Source organism: Phyllostomus discolor, chromosome 7 (assembly GCF_004126475.2).
Source record: "Phyllostomus discolor isolate MPI-MPIP mPhyDis1 chromosome 7, mPhyDis1.pri.v3, whole genome shotgun sequence".
In the NCBI taxonomy this organism is placed as follows: domain Eukaryota; kingdom Metazoa; phylum Chordata; class Mammalia; order Chiroptera; family Phyllostomidae; genus Phyllostomus; species Phyllostomus discolor.
Genome location: NC_040909.2, coordinates 9,109,023 through 9,136,137, shown reverse-complemented (window position 1 = coordinate 9,136,137; position 27,115 = coordinate 9,109,023). Strand labels below are relative to the sequence as shown.

At 46.0% G+C, this 27,115-nt stretch overlaps 2 protein-coding genes across 2 annotated transcripts in view; one reads left to right on the top strand and one right to left on the bottom strand.

The window, feature by feature from the left end:
* The window catches only part of ULK4 (unc-51 like kinase 4), a 317,975-nt gene that overhangs the window by 233,724 nt on the left and 57,136 nt on the right, over positions 1-27,115 (bottom strand). Inside the window, 3 exon segments of the mRNA XM_036030480.1 lie at positions 4,137-4,264; positions 11,672-11,854; positions 22,146-22,307. Of these exon segments, the coding sequence (XP_035886373.1) occupies positions 4,137-4,264; positions 11,672-11,854; positions 22,146-22,307 (473 nt within the window).
* Positions 21,504-21,949, top strand: LOC118501556 (cytochrome c oxidase subunit 6B1-like). The gene has a single exon (XM_036030481.1). It carries the CDS (start codon positions 21,559-21,561, stop codon positions 21,943-21,945), a length of 387 nt encoding a protein of 128 aa, XP_035886374.1. The 5' UTR covers positions 21,504-21,558; the 3' UTR covers positions 21,946-21,949.

The window sequence follows — 27,115 nt, the reverse complement described above, 5'->3', positions numbered from 1 at the left end:
CTCTCGCATGTTCAGGAAAGGCTGCTACGGAGGCCTCCAACCCAGGGCTGCACCCCCAAAAGAAAAAGCCTGCTTCGCCTGGCCAAAGAACCAATAAAAACATGGCCTAACAGAAAACTTCTTAGGCAATAGCTGTCCTACTCAGGCAAAACAGCACCACACACACACACACACACACACACACACAAAACCCTCCCTCTTCCTTCTCTACAGTTTCAATGCAGCCAATCAAGGAACTACTGATCTTCTACTTCAACTCCATGGAAGCAGATAACCCACTGTGACTCCCAGCTGGGGGGTGTGGGCAAGGCCAAGCAGAGAGCTCACCCTCCATCCTCAGCCCAGTGGAAGCAGGCAGCAGTGACCCGATTCCCCTGTAGGGGTAGTGCCCTTGACACTGAGCAGGCAGCTCTCCTCCAATCCCTGCCCGGCCAAAGCAAGCCACTCTCCAAGTTCCCTGCGGGAAGTGCCAGCACGTTTTAGCAGGAAGCTGACCTGCCGTTCCCTAGCCAGCAGACGCAGGCAGCAATCTGAGCCCTCACCAGCTTAGTGTCAGTGGGGTGCAGGGAGAAGCTGGACCTCCACCCCTACCTAGCAACAAGACTTAATGGCTCAGATTGAAGTAAGGACGTACAGTCTCCTAAGATAATGAGCAAAATGTCCAGATTCAAGAAGTTAAAGAAACTCAAAATAGGACACACTCAAAGAAATCCACACACCAAAGATACATGACAGTTAATGCAATGTACCATATATTGTATCAACATGTTAAGACAGAAAAAATCATATTTTCGTATTAAGTGGTATGGAAAAAGCACCTGACAAAATCCAACACTCGTCCATGATTACAGTGTTGTCGGATGGTCTGTGTGCAGGAACAAGGCTTACGGCTGACAGGACACCAGCACAGAAGTACCAGGCAAGGCTTCACCGACTGCAGTAGGGGACACCCCATCAGTCCCTGTGGGGTTTTTGCTGGGGAATCGGTCGGCTTCCTTGAGATCAACCTCCAAACTCTGGTCAATAGCACACAGGCCAGGATGCCGACAGTCTGCATGTCAAGTGGGGGTGGGGGCTGAAGCCCTCGCCCTGCACAGTAAACAGACGTGCACACAATCCCGATCTGTCAGAAGGTGCCTCATCTCCCTCTGACCTGTGTCAACACCCACATCTGCGGCCTTTCCCCTCGCAGACAACGAGGGATCTCAGCATCTCCCTTCTGCTGAATTAGCGAGCACTGGTCTGTCTGTCAGCCTTCCAGCTTCCACAATAAAGGCCAGGCGACAGGCTTGTCTGCTTGGGCTGTCTTTCCCTCCTCCCCCACCCCTTGTGGTTGTGTGACTTTTTACTTCCTTTACTCTCCGTTTAACACAGTCTCAGAAGAGAGCACGTTCAAGCAGAAGAACAACTGCTATCACTCCTTCCGTTACAATCCTCCTCCATCTGTCCCTTCCTCCTCCTGGAATTCCTGGCACTTTGCAAGTGAAGTCTCCTGGGCCCACTCCACCTTTTCTACTGTTTTCACATGAATTTCCCCGTCTTTGTAAGCGGCTCTGTGTGGTCAGTGTGTTCTTTCTCACGGCCCTCCAAAAGCCATTCTCCTTCACTTCTTCTACTGAATTTCAAATAGCTGCCTCTTCGTGGAGTTCTCATTACTTGGTTGTTTAAACTTTGTCTACTCGGTTAGCTGTGCCTCAGTAAGAGCTGCCTGTTCTTCCCGTTCTTCCTCCCTCAAGAACTGTCTCCCTCTCGATGGACTAGGACCGCTCTCTGCTTACTCTGACTTCCTCACCTACTCAGCACCTGATCCGGGCAGGTCGTGGCAGAGAAGCAGGTGGTGAGAGGGAGCTGTTCCCTTCAGGGGCAGGCAAATGGGGCCCTCCCTCTGCAGCCTCCCAGACTGAGGCGGACTGGCCCCACGTTAGTTCCACTCCAGATCTCTTGGGGACAGGAGTGCTGGCCCCAACGACCGCGGACTGAGACCGTCTGCATTTCTGGACCCTACGGGAGCCCGGAGGTCTGGTACTCAGCCAGGCTTAGCGGGTAGGATGCCCTCTCCACCACGTGGTGCAGGAAGAATGGGGCCCTCCCTGACCTCTCCCTCACCTTCCGAGACCCCTTCTCTACACTCCTCCCTCCTGCTCAGGACATGCCTTCAAGCCGCCATCGTCCCACCACTGCCAAAGTTTCTAAATATTCATTCAGAGACACGAAAATCACAGCAACATCCTGGGAGGACCACAGGCGGCATGCCCAGGCTCTGGTGGTCTGATGTGGTTTAATTCTTTCCAGGTAAAGAGTTTCTGGAGTTGGAGTTATGAGGGGTATTTTAGATGGAATGATCCCAGGGGGTCTCCAAAGAAGTAACTCTTAAATGGAAGCTGAATGACCTCAGGAAGCCGGCCACGCAAACCCCTGGAGGAAGGGCATTATGGGCCAGCGAACAGCAACTGGGAACAGCCCTGAAGTGACTATAGTGGGTTTACGGGTTAAAAAGTAATAGATAAAACCATGGCAGTAATGCAGTTTGTGGAAAAAAAAAAAAAGTTGTCTGAGACAAGGCCTGAGAGGTGGGCAGGGACTGAGCCTGGGCACGAGAAGAGCCTGAGCAGGGAAGACACGAACGCCGACTCACACTGGGTAAGACGTACTCTAGTCACTACATGGAGACCAGACCGTGAGTCCAAGAAATAACGTAAGCGCATCTGTTGATAAACTATATAGTATTACTCATCCGGGAAGAGTGATGGTGGGCACAAGGAGAGAGCAGAGGCAGCAAAGCCAGTGGTGAGCTCTTTAGAAACAGACACGAGCAACTTCTGCTTCCAGCCCCAATAGACTCACAGGGACAGGAAGTACCCTCCCATTGAAAACAACCGAAGCATATGCACAATCAGTTCTCGAGACACTGTGCGTAAAACAGCGAAGGACAGTGATCCCTGGGAGATGCGAAACGAAGGAGGCTTGTTCAGAGCCTCCCTACAACCTTGACTTAGAAGTCACTAACCTGCAATACCAGGACATGCTAAAGGCAGGTACTGAGGAGGAATCTAACAGAATCCTACAAATGCCTCCCAAGCAATGAGTGTGGTTAATCAAAACCATGTGCTCCTGATACTGGCACGAGGCAGTTCCTGTCTGTGTGAAAGGCATGTTCAAAGGTAAGAATCACAAAACTGCACAGAGACCAGGACTCACATGGGTACCTGTAATTGCTTTGATGATGGGGACACTGACTTTGACCCCTAATTAAGCAAAATGTTCTCTCTCCCCTGCCAAAAAATCCTATTCTTCTCATTAGACCTATATTACAAAAAAAAGAAAGTACTCAATTATTAGTAGTATATTTTTGTCAATAAAAATGTATAAAAACACGCTTTCTCTCATTATATAAGTACCTACATAATATTCACAATTTTGGCTCGATTCAGAAATCCTAAAATATTCACTCCCTAGCTGTTTACAGGAAAGAGTTTGCCAATCCTAATCTTAGATCAATCACAATTCCAGGCGCTCCTCAATATCCCATAATAAGTAAAAAGCTGGACTGAGAAACAGACATTGAACCATATTTTGCAGGCTCCCCTGGGGTTCGGCAGAGCAAGGGGATGGACTGGACACACCAGCAGATGTCGCTTAGGGAGCGCCAGAGTGTGGCGGGAGCCCAAGATACACCCAGGACAGCTTCCGGGAGGCGACGCCCAGAGAGAGAGTGAGAGACCTGCCCATCCTGTAAGTCCCGCCCCCTGCTCTGCTCCTCCCTTTCACTAGGTGGCCCCTGGGTTTTCATTCCAGACCCTACAGTAATGGAAAGTGGGCCGAACCACCGGCCCAAGAACACCTCCCAAAGACGCAAACCGGAACCAACGTGAACACCCTGCCTCGGGCTGTCCCAAGATGGGGGCAACTCCAGGGATTTCCCAGCTTCCATCTCACAGGTCCATTTTCTGGTCTTCAGGGTTTCTGAGCTGCGGCCATACCTAACATGTTAAACCCTTGGGGAAACCTAGCAAAAGTTCAATAGCAGCTAGGCAGAGGATACTGCATAGTTGCAGTATCCAAAATCCGTGTGCAAAAATACTACTGACAAAATGAAGGAAAGAGGCACCAAACTGAAGTCATTGATGAAATCATACCTTGCCTGGCAGCTGAGCAGCAGCATCTCGTGGTTATGAATCAAAATGTATAAAAGAACCAGGAAGGCCTTCGCTCTAATGGAAGTCGAGGGGCTGTCGAGTAAACGGATAATTGTAGAGACAAAATCCTGCGGAAGACATTAAAATTTGTTTTAGAAAACATGAAATAAATAGGGCAGTCAACTCCCAGGGTTAACAGATTGTAATTACCAAATAGACAGCAGGAAATAAAATAATATCAGCTAGTATTTCTGCATTCTTAATTTGTGCCAGAAGCTATACTAAATTTTGAATATATATTATCTCACTTAAACCTGAAAATCAGCCATAAAATGATAACAATAGTCTCCCTATTTTAAAAAGGAAAATGAATCTTGACAGCTTAAGCAATTTGCCCAAACTCACAAAGTTGGGTTCAAATCCATCTAGTCGGACAATGAAGTCTGCCTCCCAACCACGCACCCACACAACCGTAAGTGTGGCAATAATAACTAGAACTGGCAGTCACCACCCCATGTAGGCAGGATCCTCCGAGTGAACCTGTACAGGTAAAGATCCCATCTCTAGTCTACATACAACACTCCATACAGGGCACAAAAGAAAATCCGGTATTCCTATAACATTCTTTAATTCAAGGTATAATACAACACAAAAGAGTAAGTATGGACAAGTACTACTGTTATTTTTCCTTCTAACAGAGATTGTACATCATTTCAGGTGTTTACTGATATGCAAAAAGGATACACAAACAGACAGACAGACGCACACACACAAGGTTAATGAAGGGAACTCGGTAGGAATATGGGGTCGCATTGCCAACAGGATGGCCGCAGACAGCAGGAATATGAATTCCCGAGAGACCTTAACAGAGGCTAGTACCTAGCGGGGACACTATGTGTCCAAGGCAGAGGTAAGCAACTTGATTTTTTCCCGTGCCACAAGCCTTTTACATTAGGTGTGTATTGCTGAGCAGGAAGAATTTACACAGGCAGGTGTACCTTTCTATTTAAGGATGGAGATATCTATGTATCTCCATGCATTAGTCTCACTTAGTTCCTGAACCAAACCATCATCACCATTCTGATGCAAACCAGAATCAACACCAAGGTGTCCCTGAGTAACAGATGTGTTTCCACCTCTCCAGCATGCAGACAGTAGAAAGCCTGTTTCCCCGCCCTGGCCATTGTAGCTCAGCGGACTGAGCGTCGTCCTGCAGAATGGAAGGTCACCGGTTCAATTCCTGGTCAGGGCACAGGCCTGGGTTTCGGGCCAAGTCCCCAGGTGGAGGCATGTGAGAGTCAACCAACTGATGTTTCTCTTGCACACTGATGTTTCTCTCCCTCTCTCTCACCCTCCCTTCTCCTCTAAAACTAAATAAATAAAATCTTAAAAAAAAAGAAAGAAAGAAAAGAAAACCCACTTCCCCAGAGTCAACTCTCAATTCTAATTCGTACTCTGTGGTCCACGGACCATGATCCTAAGTCTGTACTCCACGCCAGCACGACCTCACGCACATGCGCACACATAATTCCAAAGCCATTCACACAGCCACCAGCCAAAGACTGAAAAACTGTTCCAGCCCACAGGAGACTAAAGAGACATGAAGACTGACCGCAGTTCATGATCTGGAAGTCTCGTTCTGCACAGAAGAACATTACCGGGACAACTGCACAATCTGAGTAAGGTCTGCAGAGTAGCTAATGTGAACGCTAAATAAATGCTGACTTGAGCTTTAAACCCGTGGCTTGTTTTTAGGGAATATTCAGTGCAGTAGCTGAAGGCAGGGGAGCCTCAGGTCTGCAACCTGTTCTCGAATGGGAAAGAACACCCACGGTAAGAGACAGAAAGACAGAGAAACTATAAAACAAATATGGCCAAATGCCAGCCTTTGGTGAAGGGGGGTGAATGGTGTGTATTGCAATTCTTTGTATTACGCATCCACCATCAAACTTATCACCTACCCAAAAGGCGATCTACTCCAAGGATCATCCAACCAATGGTTAAGGTTAAAAATCAGCGCATCTTCCTCCTCCACACCAGGTCCAACAGATTTCCAGTTTCTGCGAAAACACCGCCCCACCATCGTGGCCCCATTTCAATGCACCATCCCGTCCCTTCTGAATGACTGCAACCGGCTTTATCTATCTTTGCTTTCTTCCATCTATTCTACACAATGCAGCCACAGTGAGCTTCTAGGACAGCAAATATGACTACATTACTCACCTGTAAGACATTCTCAGAGGTTGCTGCAGCCCTTGAAATGAAGGCATTATAATCTTGCAAATTAAAATAATATGCTTAGGATCCCGAGTGAAACAAACTAGACACAGTATAGCAAATACTAAAAATAAATGAAATCGGGCACGAGGTTTGTTTGTAACACAACCAGTCCACGTCCCTGAAGAAGATGCAGTGTATTGCAGACCCCCGTTTTGGACGTAAGCCTAAAAGCATCTTGCGCCCTAAATAAATTCCCACACAGTCACTTCGGAAAAATTGAGTGAGCGCTACTGACTGACCCTCCACAACTCATTGCCCAGGGCTCCACATTTAATCGTAAGCACCACGCGCCACACTTTTAGAGCAGTATTCACCTTCCAGCACTTGAGGAGGGAAGATTGCAGACGGCCGGCAAAGATTTAGTATCACCAGCGAAGAATCAAAATGACCTTTAGAGAGCCAGAAATGACCTTGGGTCACTCCGGTTTGCAACCCACTATGTATTCAGCTTTGGTTTAGATTCATCTTGCCACTCAGCTCAACATACCTAAATATTACATGTGTAGAGAGAGAACAGAAGCTGTTCGGGTCTGTCAGAAGCCAAACCACAGCAGGGTGTGTTTATGTCCAACATGGAAATGTACTTGGCAGTGATTTCAGAATGAACACGCCTGTCTGACACACAGATGCTATGATGGAATATCCACACGATGTTAGGAATGGGCCCAAATATCTGAAGCACCCATCACAGACAAAATGTGATCTTCAGCATAATGAAGCGAAAGGATTAAGCATCCCTCTGGTATAGATCATAAAGAGGAAATGACGAGATGAACAAAAATAATGACAAGGTAGAGAACTTCGAGATTATCTCTTGTAAGTCTGAAGCGATAAAACTGATCTGCTTCAATCAACTGTCACAGGAGGAAATCAGTGAGTACAGCCTAGCTGTCACCTGGTCACAGCCCGAAGGAAAAACAGTGAGACAGCACTCAGGTGACGACACCGACACCGTTTTCCTGTTCAATACTGACGGAAACGAAAATTGGACTGATTAAACCCAAACTTGTTTTTGGACTGCACTTTCCTTAAAGAAGTTTGGCCAAGTATCTAAGTAAAAACTGTCCATAAGAGAACACTCTTATTACTATGGACAAACTAAAAATATCATAATACGCACTAATAACCTGATTAATATGCATAAACTAATCACCATATTTTAAACGCCAGATTAGCAACCATTGTGTCAGTATGCCTAGAGACGGTTGAAAAATAAACCTCAGTAGACTTAGCATTCAAATTTTTCAAGATTCTGCAGCCACGACATTTCACAGTGATCGTCCACAGTACTCGCAAATAACAGAGCTGCTGCCTCTGGTTTATTATTAATCACTGCTGTGCTGCTTGGTCAACACGCCAAACCTAAACACAAGGCTTCAGTCAAACCAGACTGCTCAAAGAAAAAGAGCAGCTATTGTCAAAATTAATAAGCCAAAGAGTTAAAAGGCAGCATCTCTATTCAGTAGCACTCAGAAGGGAGCCGTCTTACTGGTGAGCCCGAACAAACTCCCCCGCGAAATATGCTACGGCTTTACAAAGTACTGTTCACATCATTCAGTGGCCCCCACGGCACACGGAGTCCACAGGACGCATGCCTGATTCTCCGGCTGCGGAGGGCGTTCAAGGTCACGTACCCCAGGAACAAAATGACTGAGACAGATGTTTGAATCCATGTAACTGAAGTTGATGGGAGGTTTTTTTTTTCAGCTCGGCTAATTGAAATGCAGCACAATGAGGATCCAGGAGTTTTATATGCTTTCCATATTCTGACAGCAAAATCTGGCACTGAGTTGTGGGTTTTTTGTTGTTGTTTTCATCTTTTTGTTAAACATTTTATTTATTTGTTTTTAGAGAGAGGAGAAGGGAGGTTGAAAGAGAGGGAGAAAAACATCGATGTGCAAGAGATACCACGTTAGGTTGCCCCTCACACACCTGCAAGTGGGGACCTGGCCTGCAACCCAGGCATGTGACCTGACTGGGAATCTAACTGGAAACCTTTTGGTTAACAGGCCTGTGCTCAATCCACTGAGCCTCACCAGCCAGGGGTAGCACTGAGTTTTTAATGTAAGGGTTTTTTTTTATGCCACACCAGTGATTTATTTGTATAGCAATTGTCTAATTAAGATATGTTTTCCCCTCCTCCCTATGTGTTCATACATACACACACGTACATATTTATATACATGAATTTATATGTGAATATACCTGTGTGTTATGTCACTACAGGTTTAAGATAACGTACTATATACCGTCACCCTTATTCTCATTACTTGTACTTTAGCTTATTCAAACACAAAATTCATAGAAGTTATAAACACATCCCTGAACAGGAAATATATGGATCACCAAACAATATACAATTGATCCCATCTCTGTAAGAAGATCCTAGTAGCACATGTGTGTGTAGGAGAAAGTAAGTGAATGTGTGTGTGTGTGTGTGTGTGTCTACACGCACGACAAAGCCCTTCCACCCATCAGCATCCTCTCACGAACGAGAACCTGAGTCCGGAGGGAATAACACCACCACCAGTCAATCTAGTTTCGGGTGGAAACATGGCTACAGTTACATACTTCAAATGGAGATCCATTACTAACTGCAAATTACTATGGAAACATACAGTGTGCGGCTAATTAAATGATCCCAACCTCTAAGTCTTATTGTAGGAGAAGTACAGCGTGTGTCTTAACAACTGCTGGCGAAGGTACGAGTCAATGGCACCCTCATCACCCACCTTCCGGAGAACAAGCGAGAACTATTCCCGCAGAGCCCTGTGAGTGTGGGTGGCGCCTGCAGTGCCCCCCGGCAGAGGCGAACACGAAGACGTGTGTGATGGCGTTTACTCGGCAGGGCAACACCGACCCGAGGACGGGAGGCAGACAGGTCAACGGTGGGAGAAGAGTTAAATCATGACAACACCCCCAAAATGAAAATTACATCATAATTTATAAATGTTCTTGGGGAATACTGAATGACATTCACATTTTGGCCTTAACTTTATAAATGTGTACATAACATGGACATGCAGAAAAGAAGACTAAAAGAATAAATAAACCGACACCTTAACAGCAACTGTCTCTGGGCAATGAGATCACAGTGGATTCTGTTTTCTTCTTCGGGTTCATCTGCACTTTCTGCAGTAAACAGCAATTTTGTTTATTTAAAAGGAACAGCACAGGCCTCTCTGGGGAGTGCCCGTTTAAAAACACCAGGCTCTACAAGGCACCAGGTCCCCCAAAGTAGAACGTGGGCAGTTCTTCCTCCTGCCCACGGGGAGGCAGCCAACCCAGTATGTGTTCCTGGGTCCCCCCCTCCTCCCCTCTCTCCGGCCTGTCTGCGGCCAGACACTGGGGCCCACCTCCACTTAGCAGTGATATGGCGAGTAAGCCTGCCCCTGAATCCCACCCACGTATACAAATACCAGCACTTGTCTTCACATAAAAATAAGACATTGACTACCTGGTCACCACCCGAACGAAGGCCAACACCATGACCCTCCGTGACCCTCTGTGACCCTCTATGACCCGGGTCTTCTTCCTGCCTCCAGCCTCCTGCCACGTCCCTTTGTCCCTGCTGCCTACGTCGGCTTCGCTGGCCGCCTCTCTGTTCCCAGGTCTCCCAACACACCTCGCACCTCGGGGAAGCCCAACTACTATGACTTCTTATTTTACTAGCTTTATGAGGTATCGTATGTGAAACTAAATTTATACCTGTGCTCAGGTGAAGGGAAAAAAAAACCCAACTGCTAAAACTCTGAGCCTTTATGATCATAATTGACTCAGTAAAACCACTCAAGTGGTACTTTTTCTAATACAATGACAACAGAAGTAATGACTCGGAAAATTTAGTAGCGAAAATTAGATACACAGACTGTCGGAAAATATATTCCTCCGAGGCTCAGATTTCTTCGCAGAATCTAAGTGAGACTAATTAAAGGCAGGAAGAGGCTTACTCTCCGCCTGGGCTTTCACAGACCGAGCTCGCTATGCAAACCTGACCATTATTAATAGCAATTCCTGACATTTTAACTTCTAGTATAAAAGCCAGCACTCGAAGTGTTGTGTGCAATGTGGAGGAAGCAGAGCAAACACCTACTTCAGTGGCCCTACACCTAGCCGCCTCGCCTTCCCACGTTCGCCGGAACTCCAGTTTGGCAGGCAGCCCCCCCTCCAAAGAGAACAATGGCCCCGCTAAGTATAAAAAACCGCACCCGACACTCCCCGCAGGAAGAAGATCCGTAATGCACACAAGCACATGCAAAAATGGGAAAGTCTGCACAATTGAAATCGTCTCTTTAACCGGCTCCTCTCCAAATGTACATATAACACGGTCCACTTTGTCACCTGCCGACACCTCACTGAGCGCTAATGCTCTAGGACAGGGCTTCTCAGACCCTCAAGGTGACGCCAGTCGCCTAGAGACCTCATTAAAGTGATCCTTCTGAGTCAGCAGGGCTTGGGCGGGGCCTGAGGGGCTGCGTCTCCCGCCCACTCCCAGGAGACGCGCCAGTGGTCAGGCCCCAGGGACCTCTCTTCAGTGAGGACCAGGGGGGACACTTTCAAAGGGGCTAAAAACAGGAGGAAGGTGACTCTAAAGATGACTGGCATTGACTGAGACTTCGACAAAGAAGGAATAAAAATGAGTCAGAATATAAAGGGACCCCTCCCTGAGGCAGGTGAAGGATGTGGGGAAAGAGGTGGGGGCTGAGGAGGTGGCAGAGCATGCACCAGCACAGAGTGGGAAGGATCCGTTCTCTAACTTTCTGTCACTCACAGGGCACAAGCAGGCAGAGCCACTTGCTGCACCTATTTCGGTCACTGGGTGGCTCTCACAACACCTGCAGGCGAATGCCCTGTGGTACGGAGGTTTGGCCAAGTTTAAAAAGGTCTGTTGATGGGGAGAAGGGAGGGAATTTCAGGGGAATCTCAGGGGGAAAGGGGAAGGGTTTACAGGAACAAGTATGAAGGACACATGGACAAAAACTAGGGGCGCGGGTGGAAATGGGAGGGAGGTGGGGAGGGCTGGGTGGGTGGGCTGGGATGGGAGTAAAAGACAGAAAATTGCACTTGAACAAAAATTAAAATGATTAAAAATAATAATAAAATAAATAAAATAAAAAGGCCTCTTGAAAGGAAAAGTCAGTTCTACCGAGATGACACTACTCGTCCAGGATGAAAGCACAGGGAAACCGCCGTCTTTAACAACGCAGAGGGGCAGGGGGGACCCGGGGGGGGAGCCGGGGGGAGCCGGGGTGCACCTTTTCTTGGATCAGCCTCTGCAGATGGATCCCGCAGGACAGCATGGCGGCGAACAAGGTCAGCAGGCACTGCTGCACCCGGCAGATGGCAGAGGCCAGGGCGTCGACCACGGCGTTCAGGCCCACCTTCTCGATCACGTTCTGGAAGGCGGTCGGGGAGTGGCGGGTGACCCTGCACAAGGCCTGCGGAGACAGGGGGACGGTCCTGTCAGATGACCCAAGGGCGTTGGCTGGCCCCTGCAAAGTCGGGGTGGCGGGGGGAGCAGAAGGCACTTGCCTCGCTCCTTTGTCACTTATTTCGGCTTAAGAAAGTTGGAACATTTCAACACAGTTTTAAAAAGGACAATAATCCAGCTGCTAATGAAAACTGGAGTTGTTCTTACAACACTAGAAACTCTTACAGTAATGGCCATATAAATTATGATGAACTAACTAAAATGATAAACTCATTCATAAGCCTAGATTAAAAAACATCCCTTTAAGTAACAAGCATTATCAAGTGTCCCTTCAGGCAGACACTAAGCTAAGGGCTAGAAAAATAGTCACAAAAGTACGTATCTAACATTTACTGTTCAGTGCATGAAGAACACTGGGAATATCCGAAGTCTATCTCATCTAACTCTCTCAACAATATGAAAGCAAGCTATCGTCATTAACACCGTTCTATAGATGGTAAGACTAAGCCATAAAATACTTAAGTCATTTGCCCAAAAATATATAGCTAAGTAAGTGCCAAAGCTGGAATTCACACTGAAGTAATCAGACCACTGAGATTTTCCTAAGTTGCTCATAAACTATTAGAGACAAAATGTGTCATTGATAAATAGACTTTAACAATGCGACAGAAGCAGGCTCAGTAGTTATGCTTGGACAGGCAGGCAAAGCCAGTTGACAAGAGCTGTCTCACTAAGAGGATGTTGAGCCGGATTCTGAAGAGGAAGCGGGAAATGGATGGGTGGGAAATAAACAAGGAAAATTCTAGCCAGAGAGAGAGAACAAGGATTCACGCGGTGGCAGGGAGATGCAGAGGACGGGCAAGTTGTCTGAGGCAAGCGGGACGTACTTCCGATGAAGGAGGAGAAGCAGAAGCAGAAAGTAGGAGAGAGGAGAACACGATCCACCTCTAAAGGTAGGCTGGAGCCAGAGACCGTCTGCCAAGCCAGGACCTTTGAGTTTTATGCCATAAGCCTGCAACTTTCAACCGGTACGCCGCAAGAGTTTTCAAAACACGCAGTACCTGACTAGTCAGGGGCACTGACCTCTTCTCCCTTAGACTGTCAAACAAAAAGTGACAACAGCCCACACAAAAATAGCCATTCAGTGTGAATGAATCAAAATTATACCTATTTTTTTGTCAGCTTTGAAAAAAAAACAAAACTGCAGAAGTTTAATTATTAGTTTACGCATGCCAGGAGATGGAAGAGGTTGAAAGTTGCTGCCATGGGCAAAGGAAAGACTTCAAAAGTTTTAAGCCAAAGAGAGGGTTGATCATACTGCGTGTGTACATGGGAGACTTCAGAAAGAGAAATAAACTTATGCCAGAAAGAGCTTTGCAAAAGCATTCATTATAATGAATGTCATATAACCTCCTTCCTGGTCTGTATTTGAGACAGATTTATAACCTTGATTAATAATGAAAGGAGCAAGTACAAGATAAACTGTTAGAAAAATGATGATGTCAAAAGGAAGGCGGGAGGAAGAGAAAAGATAAAGACTTTGAAATTTATTTTCACTTTCTTGAACATCTTAGGAAAAAAATTAAATACATCTCTATTTTCAAAAGTGAACTTCTTTTAAACGTTATTCCTATTGATGACATAGGAAAAGAAGGGTGATTGGCATAAAGTCGATCTGCCACCTAAGTGAAATGTTTAAAGTAAATGTATTTATTTCTGTTATGCTACACCGTATTTCCAATCTTGGTGGAAATGCTAATGATACCTTCCTGTGTGTCAGCAGCAGGGGAAGGGTAACACACACAGAGAGCGCAAAGGTCAGGAGGGACCCTCTCCCAGCGCTGTCTGGGGGGGGGGGGGGGGCGGGGATGGAGCCAGAGGGGTGAGCGGTAGAAAAAGGACAAAGGACAAGGGAGAGTCTTCCATCTTTCATGTCTGTGCTGTTCAAACTTTTCAAGTAAATGCACGTTATCTTATTAGAACATGAATTACATCCCAATGCCGGGACTGCATGAGACATTTTAAGGCTCAGTATTTTTCTCTATATTTTTACTATATGAAAATTAAAGAGAGGTGGCTGTTTTGAACCCTTTCTGCGAGATATTTGATGTGATTTCGCTGAAGTAAAAATCTCAAACAAGCCCTGGCTGGTGTAGCTCAGTGGATTGAGCACAGGCTGGGAACCAAAGTGTCCCAGGTTCGATTCCCAGCCAGGGTACATTCCTGGGTTGCAGGCCATAACCCCCAGCAACCGCACATTGATGTTTCTCTCTCTCTCTCTCTCTATCTCCCTCCCTTCCTCTCTAAAAATAAATAAAATATTAAAAAAAAATCTCAAACAAAAAAAATCACTACATGGAAATAAACATTTACAGGATAAGTTTACTTTATTAATGCTGTATATATTGACTACTATTTCTGAAGTTACTAAGTAGACAAATACACTGAAAAATTAACATCTACAAAGCATTAAATAGATACGGTTCCCTAAAATAGAAAAGTGTCCCTCTCCTTGTGGAACTAATTATCACAGGGGACACTTACAGAAGTCTTGCCTTAATAATCACCCACAAATGAAAATGGGGTCTCAAACTGATCCCATGTTCGCAGCATTTATGTGCAACAGCCAAGGCAGGGAACCACCCAAGCGTCCAGCAACAGATGAACATGCGGAGATCAAAAATGTGGGCCACACATACAATAGAATATTTTTCAGCCGCGAGAAAGAAGGAAACCCAGCCATTTGCGACGACACACAGGGGACCTTGAGGGCATTCTACCGAGTGAAAACTAAGTCAGACCGAGGCAGACACGTACTGTAAGAAACCACTTGGGTGTAGAATCTTACAAAGCTCGGCTCACGGGAACAGAGGCTAGAATGGTGTCCGTCGGAGGCAGGGGGTGAGGGAAATGGGGAGATGTCGGGCACACGGCACCCACTTCCGGTTGTAAGATGAGCGAGTTCTGGGGATATAAGTGGAGTACGGTGATCATAGTCAATAATGTTGTAGTATATACTTGGAAGTTGCTACTAGAATGGATCTTAACTGTTGGCCACAAAAAAGAATTGACTGGAATGGGCTGAGCTGGGCTGGGCTGGGGTGGGATGCAGGCGTTAGCTAACACTGTGGGGTGATCACTGTGCAGTGGAGAAGTACCCAATCAATGTGTTGCACACCTAAGCTTACACAATGTTGGATGTCAGTTATATCTCATCAAAGCTGAAAAAAATAGCCACTGACCCCATTTCTAACTCACACCAGAAATCTGCATTCATTTACAGGTAGTCACATTGGAATGAAATTCCACAATACAACCTCTACTTTGAACAGCTTTCAAATAACGTTTCCATCTCTCCTGTTCCTTCTGAGGGAGCTATGGATGGATAAAAGTTGCATAGCATGGTTTAGAGGGTCTGAAAGTCAGGTTCTTCAAGTCGGAAACCCAGGTTGTGTACGTTTCAATAGAAAAGTAGCAGCTAATAACTGGAAACAGGAACATGAAAGATAAATTCACCAAAAACAAATCTGGCTCTGAAAGGGAACGTTTTAAAATTTCATTTGGAATAAATCTAAGAAATGGTTATTTACAAAATCAAAACAGAATTGTTATATTATTTTAATAACCTAAAGATTTAAAAATAACGTTTTAGACAGAGCCCTGATGTAGCGTGATGTTTACATCACGCTACAATTGGAACTTTTCAAGAGAATGCAGGGTTCTCCCAACGTGACTCCAATACAGAGAAACAGTAAGTCTCATCAGCAAAAATGACTTTCTATCCATAAAATATAGAAGTAAAATGAGCATGATCATGCTGGGGTCATCTTGTGATAAAAGACCTGTCCAGACTACTACTAAGTGCATTCAAGGCAATACAGGGGCAGCGGGAATGGTCTGGTCTTCAGCATGCTGCTCGAAAACCTAACACTTTCCCTTTAACTGGCCACTCTGGATATCAAACCCAACGGGTGCTTCCTGGAGGCTTGAGCACATACACATCAGTGCTCCTATTTTCTGAATCAAAAAGAAATCAAATCTCAGGTCTGATTTTCAGTGATTTAGCTTTGAAGTATTTACTTTTTAAAACAGAGAATACATCTTAAAACTGGGAAGAATAGTTCCAGTTCAAAATTCACTTCAAAGTTTGTTCAGAAAGAACATGGAATTTGCCTCCAGAGTTTCTGACAGCCTGCTTAACAAAGCTTTCCGAGAAACAGGCGGACTCAAAAGAGAAGGCTGCGTATCTATCAGCAGCATGAACACAATCACCACGGAATAGGAAATTGAAGACTCGGTTCTTTTTTGTCTTTTGAATGATTTTTTTTTGATGTCATAGCAAAATCACGTTGGGGGCTTTTTCAAACTACACCCACTCTCGTCCAACCCAAGAGATTTTAAGCCACATAAGAACAGGGGCAGGGAGTGGAAAGAGAAGAGGAAGTCAACGATGTTGCTTAAAAAGCTCCCGCCCACCCTGCAAAATCCTTCCCTGTCTACACCCTCCAGCTCAGCACCGCACAACTGTGACTACCCGGTCCTCTCCCTGGTAGGGGCCAGTTCACTCAATCCACTTCTACAGATCCCTCGGGTCTCCACTACGGTTCACAGAGATTCTCTGTAATCCTAACAATTCTAGGAATTTTTTTATCCATCCAATACCTTTCCTCAAGTCAGATGCACGCCCTCTGAACACCATTCCCTCAGGGACGGAGGCCACTCCTGAGTGGGAGGGAGGAACCAGCTGCCTTTCACTCCAAGCCACACCAGTGTTCTCCGAGGGCCCCAGGGTCTAGCACCGTGGTCCTCAACCTCAGCGGCATAGGACTCCCCGGAAGACTCACTGAAACGCAGACTACTAGCCGCCCTTACCAGAGACTCTGATTCAGCAGGTCTGGGTTAGGGCCCCAAAACCTGCATTTCCAACAAGTTCCCAGGCGTTGTGGGTGCCGCAGGTCTGGGGACCACATGCAGGGTAATCAGTGGGGCCAAGAGATGATGTGGACAAATGAGGCAGAAAATGAGTGGCAGGACCCAGACTCAGACTGTTTATCACAAGTGGGCCAAGGAGCAGGTTGGTGCCTCGACGCTGTGCCACGTGACCCTCCAGCCAGTGCTTGTTCAGTCCCTGGGTCCTCGGCTGCCTACCGCGCTCCTGCCACGTGTGCTCAGAGGGAGCGAGAGGAACCGGGCTCCTCCCTTCCCGCAACTGGCACTCAGCGGGAAAACACGCACAGAGTCATAAACTACATCCACTCAGCTGTCTTCACGGTGAGGTCGGAAAACAAAGAGATATGAGGGGCCGGCGTCCTAACGGAGAAGGTGACACTTAACCCGAGGCCTGAGAACTGAGGACTCCACCTTGTGAAAAGCTAGCAGACAGCACCCCAGGCACCGGGAGCCATACAGGGAAGGGCCTGGGGCAGAAAAGGGTGTAGATTCCAGAAATTCTAGAAAATGTCAGGCCAAAAGTGTGTCGGAAGTGGTGAGCGAGGCAATGAGAGTTATGAGATGTGGGAAAAAGAGGTGGGCAGGGGCCAAATCACCCCAAGGTCTTGAAGGTCGTGTGGAGAGCCCCGAACTTATCATGGGGATCATTTCGTAAGGTACATAAGTGTCTAATCACTGTACTGCACACCTGAAACTAATACAATATTGTATGTCCGCTCTGGTTAATTGATCAGTTACTTCTGATATTTAGCACCAAATGGGTTCATTAACCTCCAGGGCACATTCCTGAGCCATAAACGTGGGAAAAGAAAGCGAGAAGGAAGTTCAGCTCCGTAGCAAGGCATGCTGGGAGGGAAGCCATCGTCATCCCTGCTAAGAACGTGTGTGAAGCGACTTCGGAAGGGATAGCTTCAGTTTCTACAACCTTGGTATTTGACAAATCCTCTCCTACCTCTGTTTACGGGGCAGGTTCAACTTTCTTGGGATCAGGATCCCAAGAAATAGGTTAGAATAGCTTTGTTGTAGGGTCCCCAACCAATAACCCCATGCTGGATGCCGCATTCCACTTGTGACCTACTTTCCCTGCATCCCAGTAAACCGGGCTCTTTAATGTTATTAACCGCCTGTCCTCTACTCCTGATGTAGAAAGGGAGGCTCCTTCTCAAACTTTGCAGGAAAAATCCTACTTCGCCATCGACCGATGGCTTCAGTTCAACAGATGAGCAAAGCCTGGTCCTGACTTTCCAGGAGTTTGCAATCTATAAGGAATTATAGTAAAATAAGCTAACCTAACTCATGGACGATGCGAAGTGTGCTAACAGCTTTAAACACTAAATATTACCCCACAGCTGAAAGCACCAGCCAGTCCTGAACTTCTACCTAGTACCTTCCATAAAATATTAATAATCCTTTAAGGAAAATGGGGGAAAGCTGTTGAAAGTTTCAGCAGAGAGAGGAGGAGGTGTGATTTTGTGACATCTGGTCTGTGTGGAGAACAGTGAGTGGAGCATCGGACCGGCCACGGGAAGGCCAATTAGGAGGCCACTCCAGGGGCCCAGGTGACAGACGGCGGCGGCCCGGACTGTGGGGGGAGAAGCACAGCCGCAGAGAGAGGCAGCTAGATCTGAGGGACAGGCATGAATTAGAATCACAGGGCGGGCTAATTAGCTGGGAGGAAACAGTGACGTGGAAGGAGTTAAGGGAAAGGAAAGTACCGAGAATGACACCGAACCCTTCATTCCCCTTAATCCATCCTGTCTTAGCTTCCCCTCCCAAGGGGAACACGTCAGAGGCTGAGGAGAGGGGGGCAGCAAGGGGACGGGGAGTGCTGGGCCCAACTGGCCAAGGACGCAGAGTGGCCGTGGCAGGGAGATGGCAGATGACCCAGGGGAGGTGGCCAGAGTGGGTGGAGTCTGTCACACTGAATAAATACATGAACTGAGGGGAAAAGCCAGTCAGTATATTGAGAATCAGGGGAGCTGGTTTTCTCTCTGAGATGGGATCTAACATCACAGAAAGAAAGGCCAGAAGGAATCCGAAGGCACTGGACCAAAGTTGGGAGCATCCATGTGAACGCGTGAGTCTTGTTCCAAATATGCAGAGTCATATGTTTACATATATTTATCTGTGTGTGAGCACATGGTTTTTCTAGTTCTGTGTTAAGAAGGCCAAGGTGCAATGACACCCACAGCAGTAAGCACAAAGAATACCCAGATCTTGGTTCCTCGATACCAAAGTCTCCTTGGAGACACCACGGATTCCAGGGCGAGCAGAAAGGAAGCATAAAGTTAGCCTAGAACATTGCATGGTGTCAACGAGTAAAGAAAAGCTCAAACAATGATACCAATAGGTCAACGGAACACAGAAGCCAGCTCGGAGGGATCACGCCGGCCAAATCTGGGAGGACCTGAGCATCCAAACGATACATCCTGACAATGGTAGCATCACCCCACAATCCCCTGGGTAAAATAGCCATCCGTGACCATGATGACATAGATCCACACACACATGTGCCAGAAAGGGAAGGGCTTCCCACAGCAGAACCCCAACCAATCCCGGAGGCCTGTCTCTCTACAGCTCGTGAGCTGTGTAATAAGAATGGTCTTGACATTTTCAGAGGGTTGCAGAAAACAAAACTAACAAAAAGAAGATGCCACAGAGACTGCATGTGGCCCACAAAGCACAAGATACTTATTATCTGGCCCTTTATAGAAAATATTTGCCAACCCACCACACACAAAGAATGACACGAACAGATGGTGGTCGCCCTACGGCGGCCCCCAGAGAGGCACTGGTGCAGGTAGGACTCCTCACCGGTGCTAAGGAGGCGTCCTGAGGAAGCACCAGACAGGCCCAGGGCGGGCCCCACTGCACAAAAGAAGAGCCCTGTATTCTTTAGAACTGTAAATACAACGGGAAGTGCACAGAGAGGCCGAGGGACTGTTTCACACTGGAAGACACTAACAGGACACAAAAAATGATATAAAACATCTGCTACTGAATAGGATCCTGGAGCAGAAAAGAAAAGAAAGACATTTGGGGGGTAATTGGCAAAATTTCAGGAAAAAAATAATTTTTAGATGAATGCTAAAGAACCAAATACAAGCAGCCCAAGATGAAAAAGTGAAGCTTAATGTGTCGGACAAAGAAAAGGCTGGAAAGTACAAGACTCTGGTGGGAACACCTGGAAAAACTTTGCCAAGGAAAAGAAAGACCGTGCTGATATAAAGATAAATATGGGAGCATTAACCCAATGAAAGCAAGACAAGTTTGGGTTTTTTTTTTTAAGGCCCAGGATTAACACGGATGCCTTACGATACGATTCCAAGATGCCTGGAGAAAGCTCACTGGTGTATACACTTCGTACCCAACTCTCTGTGACGGCTTCTCTGTAATTACTCACCGCATAATTAGGTTTCAGAATTTTGAAATTGCGGGGCTCCTGAAGCAGAGGGGTGTGCGTGTGATGGATGCCACGGATCCTTTGCTTAATGATATTCAGTGAGCAGGATTATTAGTCCTTGATCTTCTACATGTCTTAGGTAAACTTAAGATAAGAACTGAAACATACCCATAAATATGCACAGGATTTGGCAACATCGAAGTCATTACAGATCACAGCAGGATCAGCCTCAGTGACATTTTCAGGACACACACCAGATCGGGGTGAAGATGAGGTGGGCCAAGAAGGAGCAATAATGCGTGACAATAATGCTTCGTGAACAAGTGTGGCTGTGCCGGAGGACACGTGGCCTCTAGTCCTTTTGGGTGTGTGTGTGTGTGTGTGTTCGTGTGATGAGGCAAAGAATACCTGGATGCTGATCAGAAGGCTCTAGAAGGTAAGGACAGGTTAGAGATTTAGGAAAGAGCGACAATAACCACTTGAGTCAGGTCCCCAGAAAGGGGAACCGGGAGCAGATCTGGAGGAACACGAGGGGCCTGTCTCTGACAGCGGAGGGGACGGTTCGTCGACTGCAACAGGAGGAGGGAAAGAACTGAGCGAGGGTAGGTGTGGGCGTGCGTGCATCGACTGGCGGGGCAGGCTACGTGTGCAGAACTCCCGCGGGCTGTTTTCATGTTCCTCCGGGAAGGGTGCGGGAAAGTCACCTACCGACCGTGCAGGAAGGAGAGGACGCAGGAGGAAAGTGGGGACTGGGGGTTTAAGGAAGGAGGGAGGATAGGAAACTGCCACTATGAGAAGCGCCAGAATGAGCAACTCGAGCAATAGGGCGCAGCTGCCGCAGAAGGTAGCGAGTTTGGAAGAGATCAGTGGCCAAAGAGGGTATTTAAACAGATTGTGTGAGAAAGGTTCGAGAGACTGTTAAACTGATACAACCGTGCTAACACACTTTCATCCACACGTGCCCTTTGCACCAAGTTATGATGACCACATGAGCAAAGCAGTAGACTGCCAACCAAAATGCAAACCCTGGAGAGCCGCAGATGCCTGGGAAGGAATTCATCTGAGCCACAGGACAGACCCATTTCATATAAAACCTGGAATGGGGAGCTCACAGGGGGGCGGAAGGGAGCGGCACAAACAGACTGGCCCGGTACCAGATCCACTGCCAGTTTTCTCCGCTGCCACCTCCGAGTAATTGTAAAACTGTAATAATACCACGGTCCCATAAGGGCCTCCCACAATTTCCTCACAGCGCCAGGGTTTCCCCGGGTCCTGTTTTGAAAATTCCACTTCAGGGCTTTGCTGAGGGTCACAGTGAGCTGTGAGCGGCTTCAGGGGCGTCTTTGGCAGTCAGCAACATGGTGGAAGACATCATGACCAAAGTCAAGTACTACCAGACCGCCCCTCTTGACAGCTGCTTCCCCAACCAGAACCAGACCAAGAACTGTTGGCAGAACGACCTGGACTTCCACCGCTGTGAGAAGGCGATGACTGCTAAAGCAGGTGCGGTCTCCATGTGCAAATGGTGCCAGTGTGCGTACAAATCCCTCTGCCCCGTATCCTGGGTGTCGGCCTGGGATGACCGCCAGGCAGAAGCACGTTTCCTGGGAAGACCTGACCTGGCTGCTCCCCGCCTGTCCTCTGTCCTCCATCCTTCTCCCAGGGAGGTGAAGGGGGACCTGGGTATCTTCCACCCTGGGATCCTGAGTCATGGCTTAACTAACAATAAATACTTGTTGGAATAGTGAAAAAAAAAAAAGAAAGAAAATTCCACTTCAGGAGAAAATCAGGTTATTGTCCTCACCGACTAGTCCTCTGAGATCTCTGTTCCCTACCTACTCAATTAAATGAACCCTGTTTCTGGCACAGCTTGTGCAAACTTGGTGTTTAAGCATACACAACTATACCACCACCACCACCCCCCCCGCAAAGATGCCCAGCTTACCGATATGGCCGTTATCCTGAGAGAATCCACGGTGGAGTGTCTGAAGAGGTACCACAGCACAGGCCCCACCTCCCCTGTGATGAAGCCCTGGGCCTGGGCGGAGAAGGTGGTGCAGACGTTTTCAACGATCTTCGCCGCCATGTGATTCACAACACGCTCTTCCTGGGAGCGGGAGCGCAGAGAACGGGGGGAAGATAAAAGGGCATTACTTTGTGCGAAAACACACGTGTCGTTTTTTCACATCTACTGCAAACGAAGGCGTGATACCAGGAGGACATTACCTGCCCAGGGATGTGCTGGGGGTTTTAGAACGCATGAGCATTCTTTCAGGCTACTGTGAAACTACTACCAATGACCTAGCACGATAGAATTATATTTTAATAAGAAGGCTGAAATCATATGGAAAATAATCAACATAAGCATAATGAGATTGGAAGATCATTTTAAAACCATGAGGAGCAGGCAGAATAATCCTAAGAAATCACTCGGGGCTGGGAATAATTAGTGCAAAAATTGGCCAAAGGCCACCTACACATGGGACATTAAGGGAAAATCCTAAGAAAGGTGTAGCGTCAGTGGTGTGGTCAAACTGACCCTAAGGGCTGTCCTGGGTTGTCCTAACAGTGCTTAAAGTCCAGCCTCAAAAAGGGTCAAACTGTCCACATGTAACCAAAATGAGTCCAAGGAAAAGGACAGAATACTTAAAAGGATTCAGGAAAACTCCAGCACCCGACAATATGAAAATCACAATGTCTGAAATCCAGTCAAATATCAGAACACGTGCAAAGAAGCAGGAAAGTAGGACGCATAAAAATAAGAAAACTCAATCAACAGAAATGACACATGATAGAACTAGAAGTAAAATATGTTAAAGTGGTTATTATAAATATGGTCCATGTATTCAAGGAGAGGAAAGCATAGCATGATAAAGAGAGAAACAGAAGACACAAAAATGACCCAAATCAAAAGGCTAGAGATAAATAACTTTCTACATCAAAAATACACTAGAATGGATTAACAGACTAGATTCCACAGTGAATGATCAGTGAACTCGAAGACATAGCAATAATCAATAAAATCTATCCACAATGAACACAGAGAGTAACAAGGTTGAAAGAACGGAACAAAGCATCGGTAAACTAGGGAGCAACTTCTAATGACCTCATATACATGCAGTGAGAATCCCCACAGAGTACGTGTGGTAGGGAGGAGCCAAGGGGTGGCAGAAAAACACTGCTTGAAGGAAATATTGGCTACAAAACTTCCAAATTCATAAACACTCTAAATCTAAGAAATTCAATGAACCCAAGCAGATCAGAAACAAAGAAAAATCACACCGAGACAAATCATTGTCAAATTGCTAAACCAGTAATAAAATGAAACGTTAAAAGCAGCTAGAGAAAAAAACAAAGACCCATCATGTAGCAAGACACAAGGATAAGGATGACAGGCGACTGCTCGTCAGGAACCAGTGCAAGCCAGAAGGCAGTGGAATGGCAGGTTTAAAGCACCAAAAGAAAAGAAAAAAAGGTAAACCACACCTTTCAAAATCAAAGGTAAAGCGGGTGGGGAAATAGGGAGAGGCTGCTAAAAGGTTACAAAACTTCAGCTACAAGACTGAATAAGGTCTGAGGATCTACTGTGAAATACAGTGACTGCAGATGATAACACTGAATAATTGAAATTTGCTAAAAGAATAGAATGTAAATGTCCTCACCAAAAAAAGGTACACATGTGAGGTGACTGATATGTTATTTAACTTGATGGAGGAATGCTTTCACAATGTATACATACATCGGATCATCACTTTGTACCCCTGAAATATCTTACAATTTTATCTATTGACGATACCACAATAATTACTTCAGAAAAGCAGATTTCAAAGCAAAGACTATCTTCAGGGATATGGTCATTTCACAATGGTAAAAGAGTCATCAGACAAGATGATATAACAATCCTAGATATGGATGCTCCTCATAACAGAACTTCAAAATATCTAAAGCAAAAATTGATCAGATTAAGAGAGTAGACAATTTTAGTCGGGAAATGCAATATACTTTCTCAATAACTGACAAAACAAGTAGGCAGAAGGGCAGTCAGGCTGACACTGTCAACCCATTTTGGTATTTAAGTCTCCTCAAAAAAGTAGAAAACACGTTCTTCTCAAGATCACGCGGAACATTAGCACGTTAGAGCACACTCTGGACCATTAAACACATCTACGTCAAGTCGATATTCACAGATTAATTGGAGATGAATCACAAACTTCAGTGTAAAAGCTGGAACCCAAAATCTTCTGGAAGGTATCATAAAGAATATCCTGAGCCCTGGCTGGTGTGACTCAGTGGATTGAGCACCAGCCTTTGAACCAAAGGGTCACTGGTTCGACTCCCAGTCAGGGCACATGCCTGGGTTGCAGGCCAAGTCCCCAGTAGGGGGTGTGTGAGAGGAAACCATGTATTGATATTCCTCTCCCTCTCTTTCTCCTTCCCTTCCCCTCTCTCTAAAAATAAATAAATAAAATCTTTTTTATAAAAAAAGAATATCTTGACTATTCTAAAGTAGGCAAAGTTTTCTTGGCAGGGGACAGGGCAGGAAGGCACTAAGAATAAAGAAAAAAATGTTAAATTAAACTCCATCAAAATTATAAATTCCTGATCATAATGACACCATTAAGCCTCACAGTGTCTTAGACTGGGAAGAAATATTTGCAATACATACACCCTAAGTATCTGAGCATTTTATATGTTATATATCAATTAAAAATATTTTAAAATATGTTAAAGTATTATAATGTGTAATATAATCTCATGTTTGTGTAACAAATATGTGCACACATCAATATACTCGTAAAGGAAGGACACAGAAAGATACACAATACTCTGTTAATTGTGATTACGATCAGTGGGGGTTGTGGGGAGGGGGATCCGTGAATTCCACTGTAGATATTCGTACACTGTTTGGATTGCTACGCTACGTAGCAATCAACTCAAATGTATATCTTTTTCAACCCAAATTTATATTTTTTTCTTTAAAAAATATTTTTAAACAAATGAGAAAACATTGAATTATGTCTGTTCAAGCCATAGTGTTACACCCCACCGGCTACATATCCCTGGGCCTTTTCACCTCTGGGCCTCAGCTACATCATCGACAAAACAAAGATAATAAAACACGGGCAGTCTGAAAATTAAATGAGACAACATACATGACTACTTCATCTCGGTCATAAAAGGTAGTAAATTCCCAAAGCGTTAGCTTTTCTTCCTATTACTGTTAATATCACATAGCATGAATACCTCGTAGAAAAGATATCCAAAGACACCTGAACTTCCTCATGCTCGCACACATTTCACCTCTCAGAAGGAGTCCTGGAGAGAAGGCTTCCTCCCCAGTCCTGAGGTTTCCTTCCTTCCGTGTAGCTAGGACACATGAACGCAACCCTTCAACCTCTCTCTGCGACCCTGCGCGGCTCCACCCAAGGGGCAATACAATGCTTCATCTGGCTGGCGAATTTGAAAAGAAAATGCTGGGCGTGCTAAGAGCACCCCTCAACTCCTCCCCCTTTTCCCTGGGCACAGGCCGACCCACCCAAGCTGGCTTCCCCTATGCCCCCCACCCCCATCGTAAGTACGAGTGTTGCTACATCTGGGGGGCGCTAAGGTTCCCTAGGGTGGGAGTTCCATTTAATGAAGCCTGTTTGCCTGTAGATAGAAGCTCTGTGCTCCCCCAAGGTTCTCATCACATACACACGTGCCATTTTCCACGCACACGCCTGGCTCTTTGTCTCATCTCTCATGAGGTTCTGAAACGTTTCCCCTGAATGCGGGGGCGGGGGGTGCTATGCTGCGGGACCTCTCATAAACCTTCACCCGTGCTTTACACCACAACGGTCGGTCCATTCTGACAGCTCTCCTTCCCAGGAGCAGAAAACCACGGCTGTGTGAGCGCCCAGGGTGGCAGGTGGCCGTGGCCATCGCAGTATTCCGTGACCTTGGTGGGACTGTCAGGCCAAGTCGCCTTGTTTCCCCCGGACGTGAGTGGTCCCAGCCCCTCCGGGACCCCCTGGGAGACACCACACAAGCACTAAGGCTGGTGCTATTTCCTGCTTAATTAACTCTTCGGAAGGGATGACTCGACTGAACTAATACCTGTCACTTAAATCAAAGGCCCACTTCATCATAGCATGAGGATAAAAGCTACGATGATCAGAAACTGATCCTAGGCAATAAGCCTATGATAATGAGGCTTTTAATGAATAGCGGCACTGTGTTTTAATGGTGTTAAGTAGATCTAATGTATTGCGGGCAGTCTTGAAAAAAGAAAGAAAGAAAGGCTGTCTGTCAATATAATTATAATCTATATATGCCTACTTTTCTGAAAAATAACAAAATTAACACCGAAAATAATGACGTATTTCCACATTTGGAAATTCAGCATAACTAAGCTCCTTCTTCTAAGGGCTTCAAGGTACCTGGACTTTATTTACACAGTTCGTTGTTTTAGTAGCTCATGCAATCAAGATAATAGGACTTTTATTTCTTACAATGTAGTGAGCTAGATTATCTGGACAACTCTGTCCCTCTAAAAGCAACTGAGATATCTAATAACCATTACTCAAAACGCGTAAAAGCAAAATTCGACATAATTGCAATCCTACCCAATAAGGCAATTTAAACATGTATCCCAGGAGCTGAAAACACAGACAAAGACCAATTAGCACAGATGCAAAAGATGGATATCTGCATCTCTCCATCTGTCAGATTAACAAGCTTGACCTAATGGGCAGAAAAAAAACACATTACCCACTACCGTCATTTTATAGTTATTAACAATAATTTGAGAGCAGCGCACATGGATATCAAACATCATTCTTCATATTACATATACAATGAAAACAGGAGATGGGGAGGGGAGAAGGGATTAAATAAAGGATACACGCTCATGAACTAGCACTAATAACCTTTTAC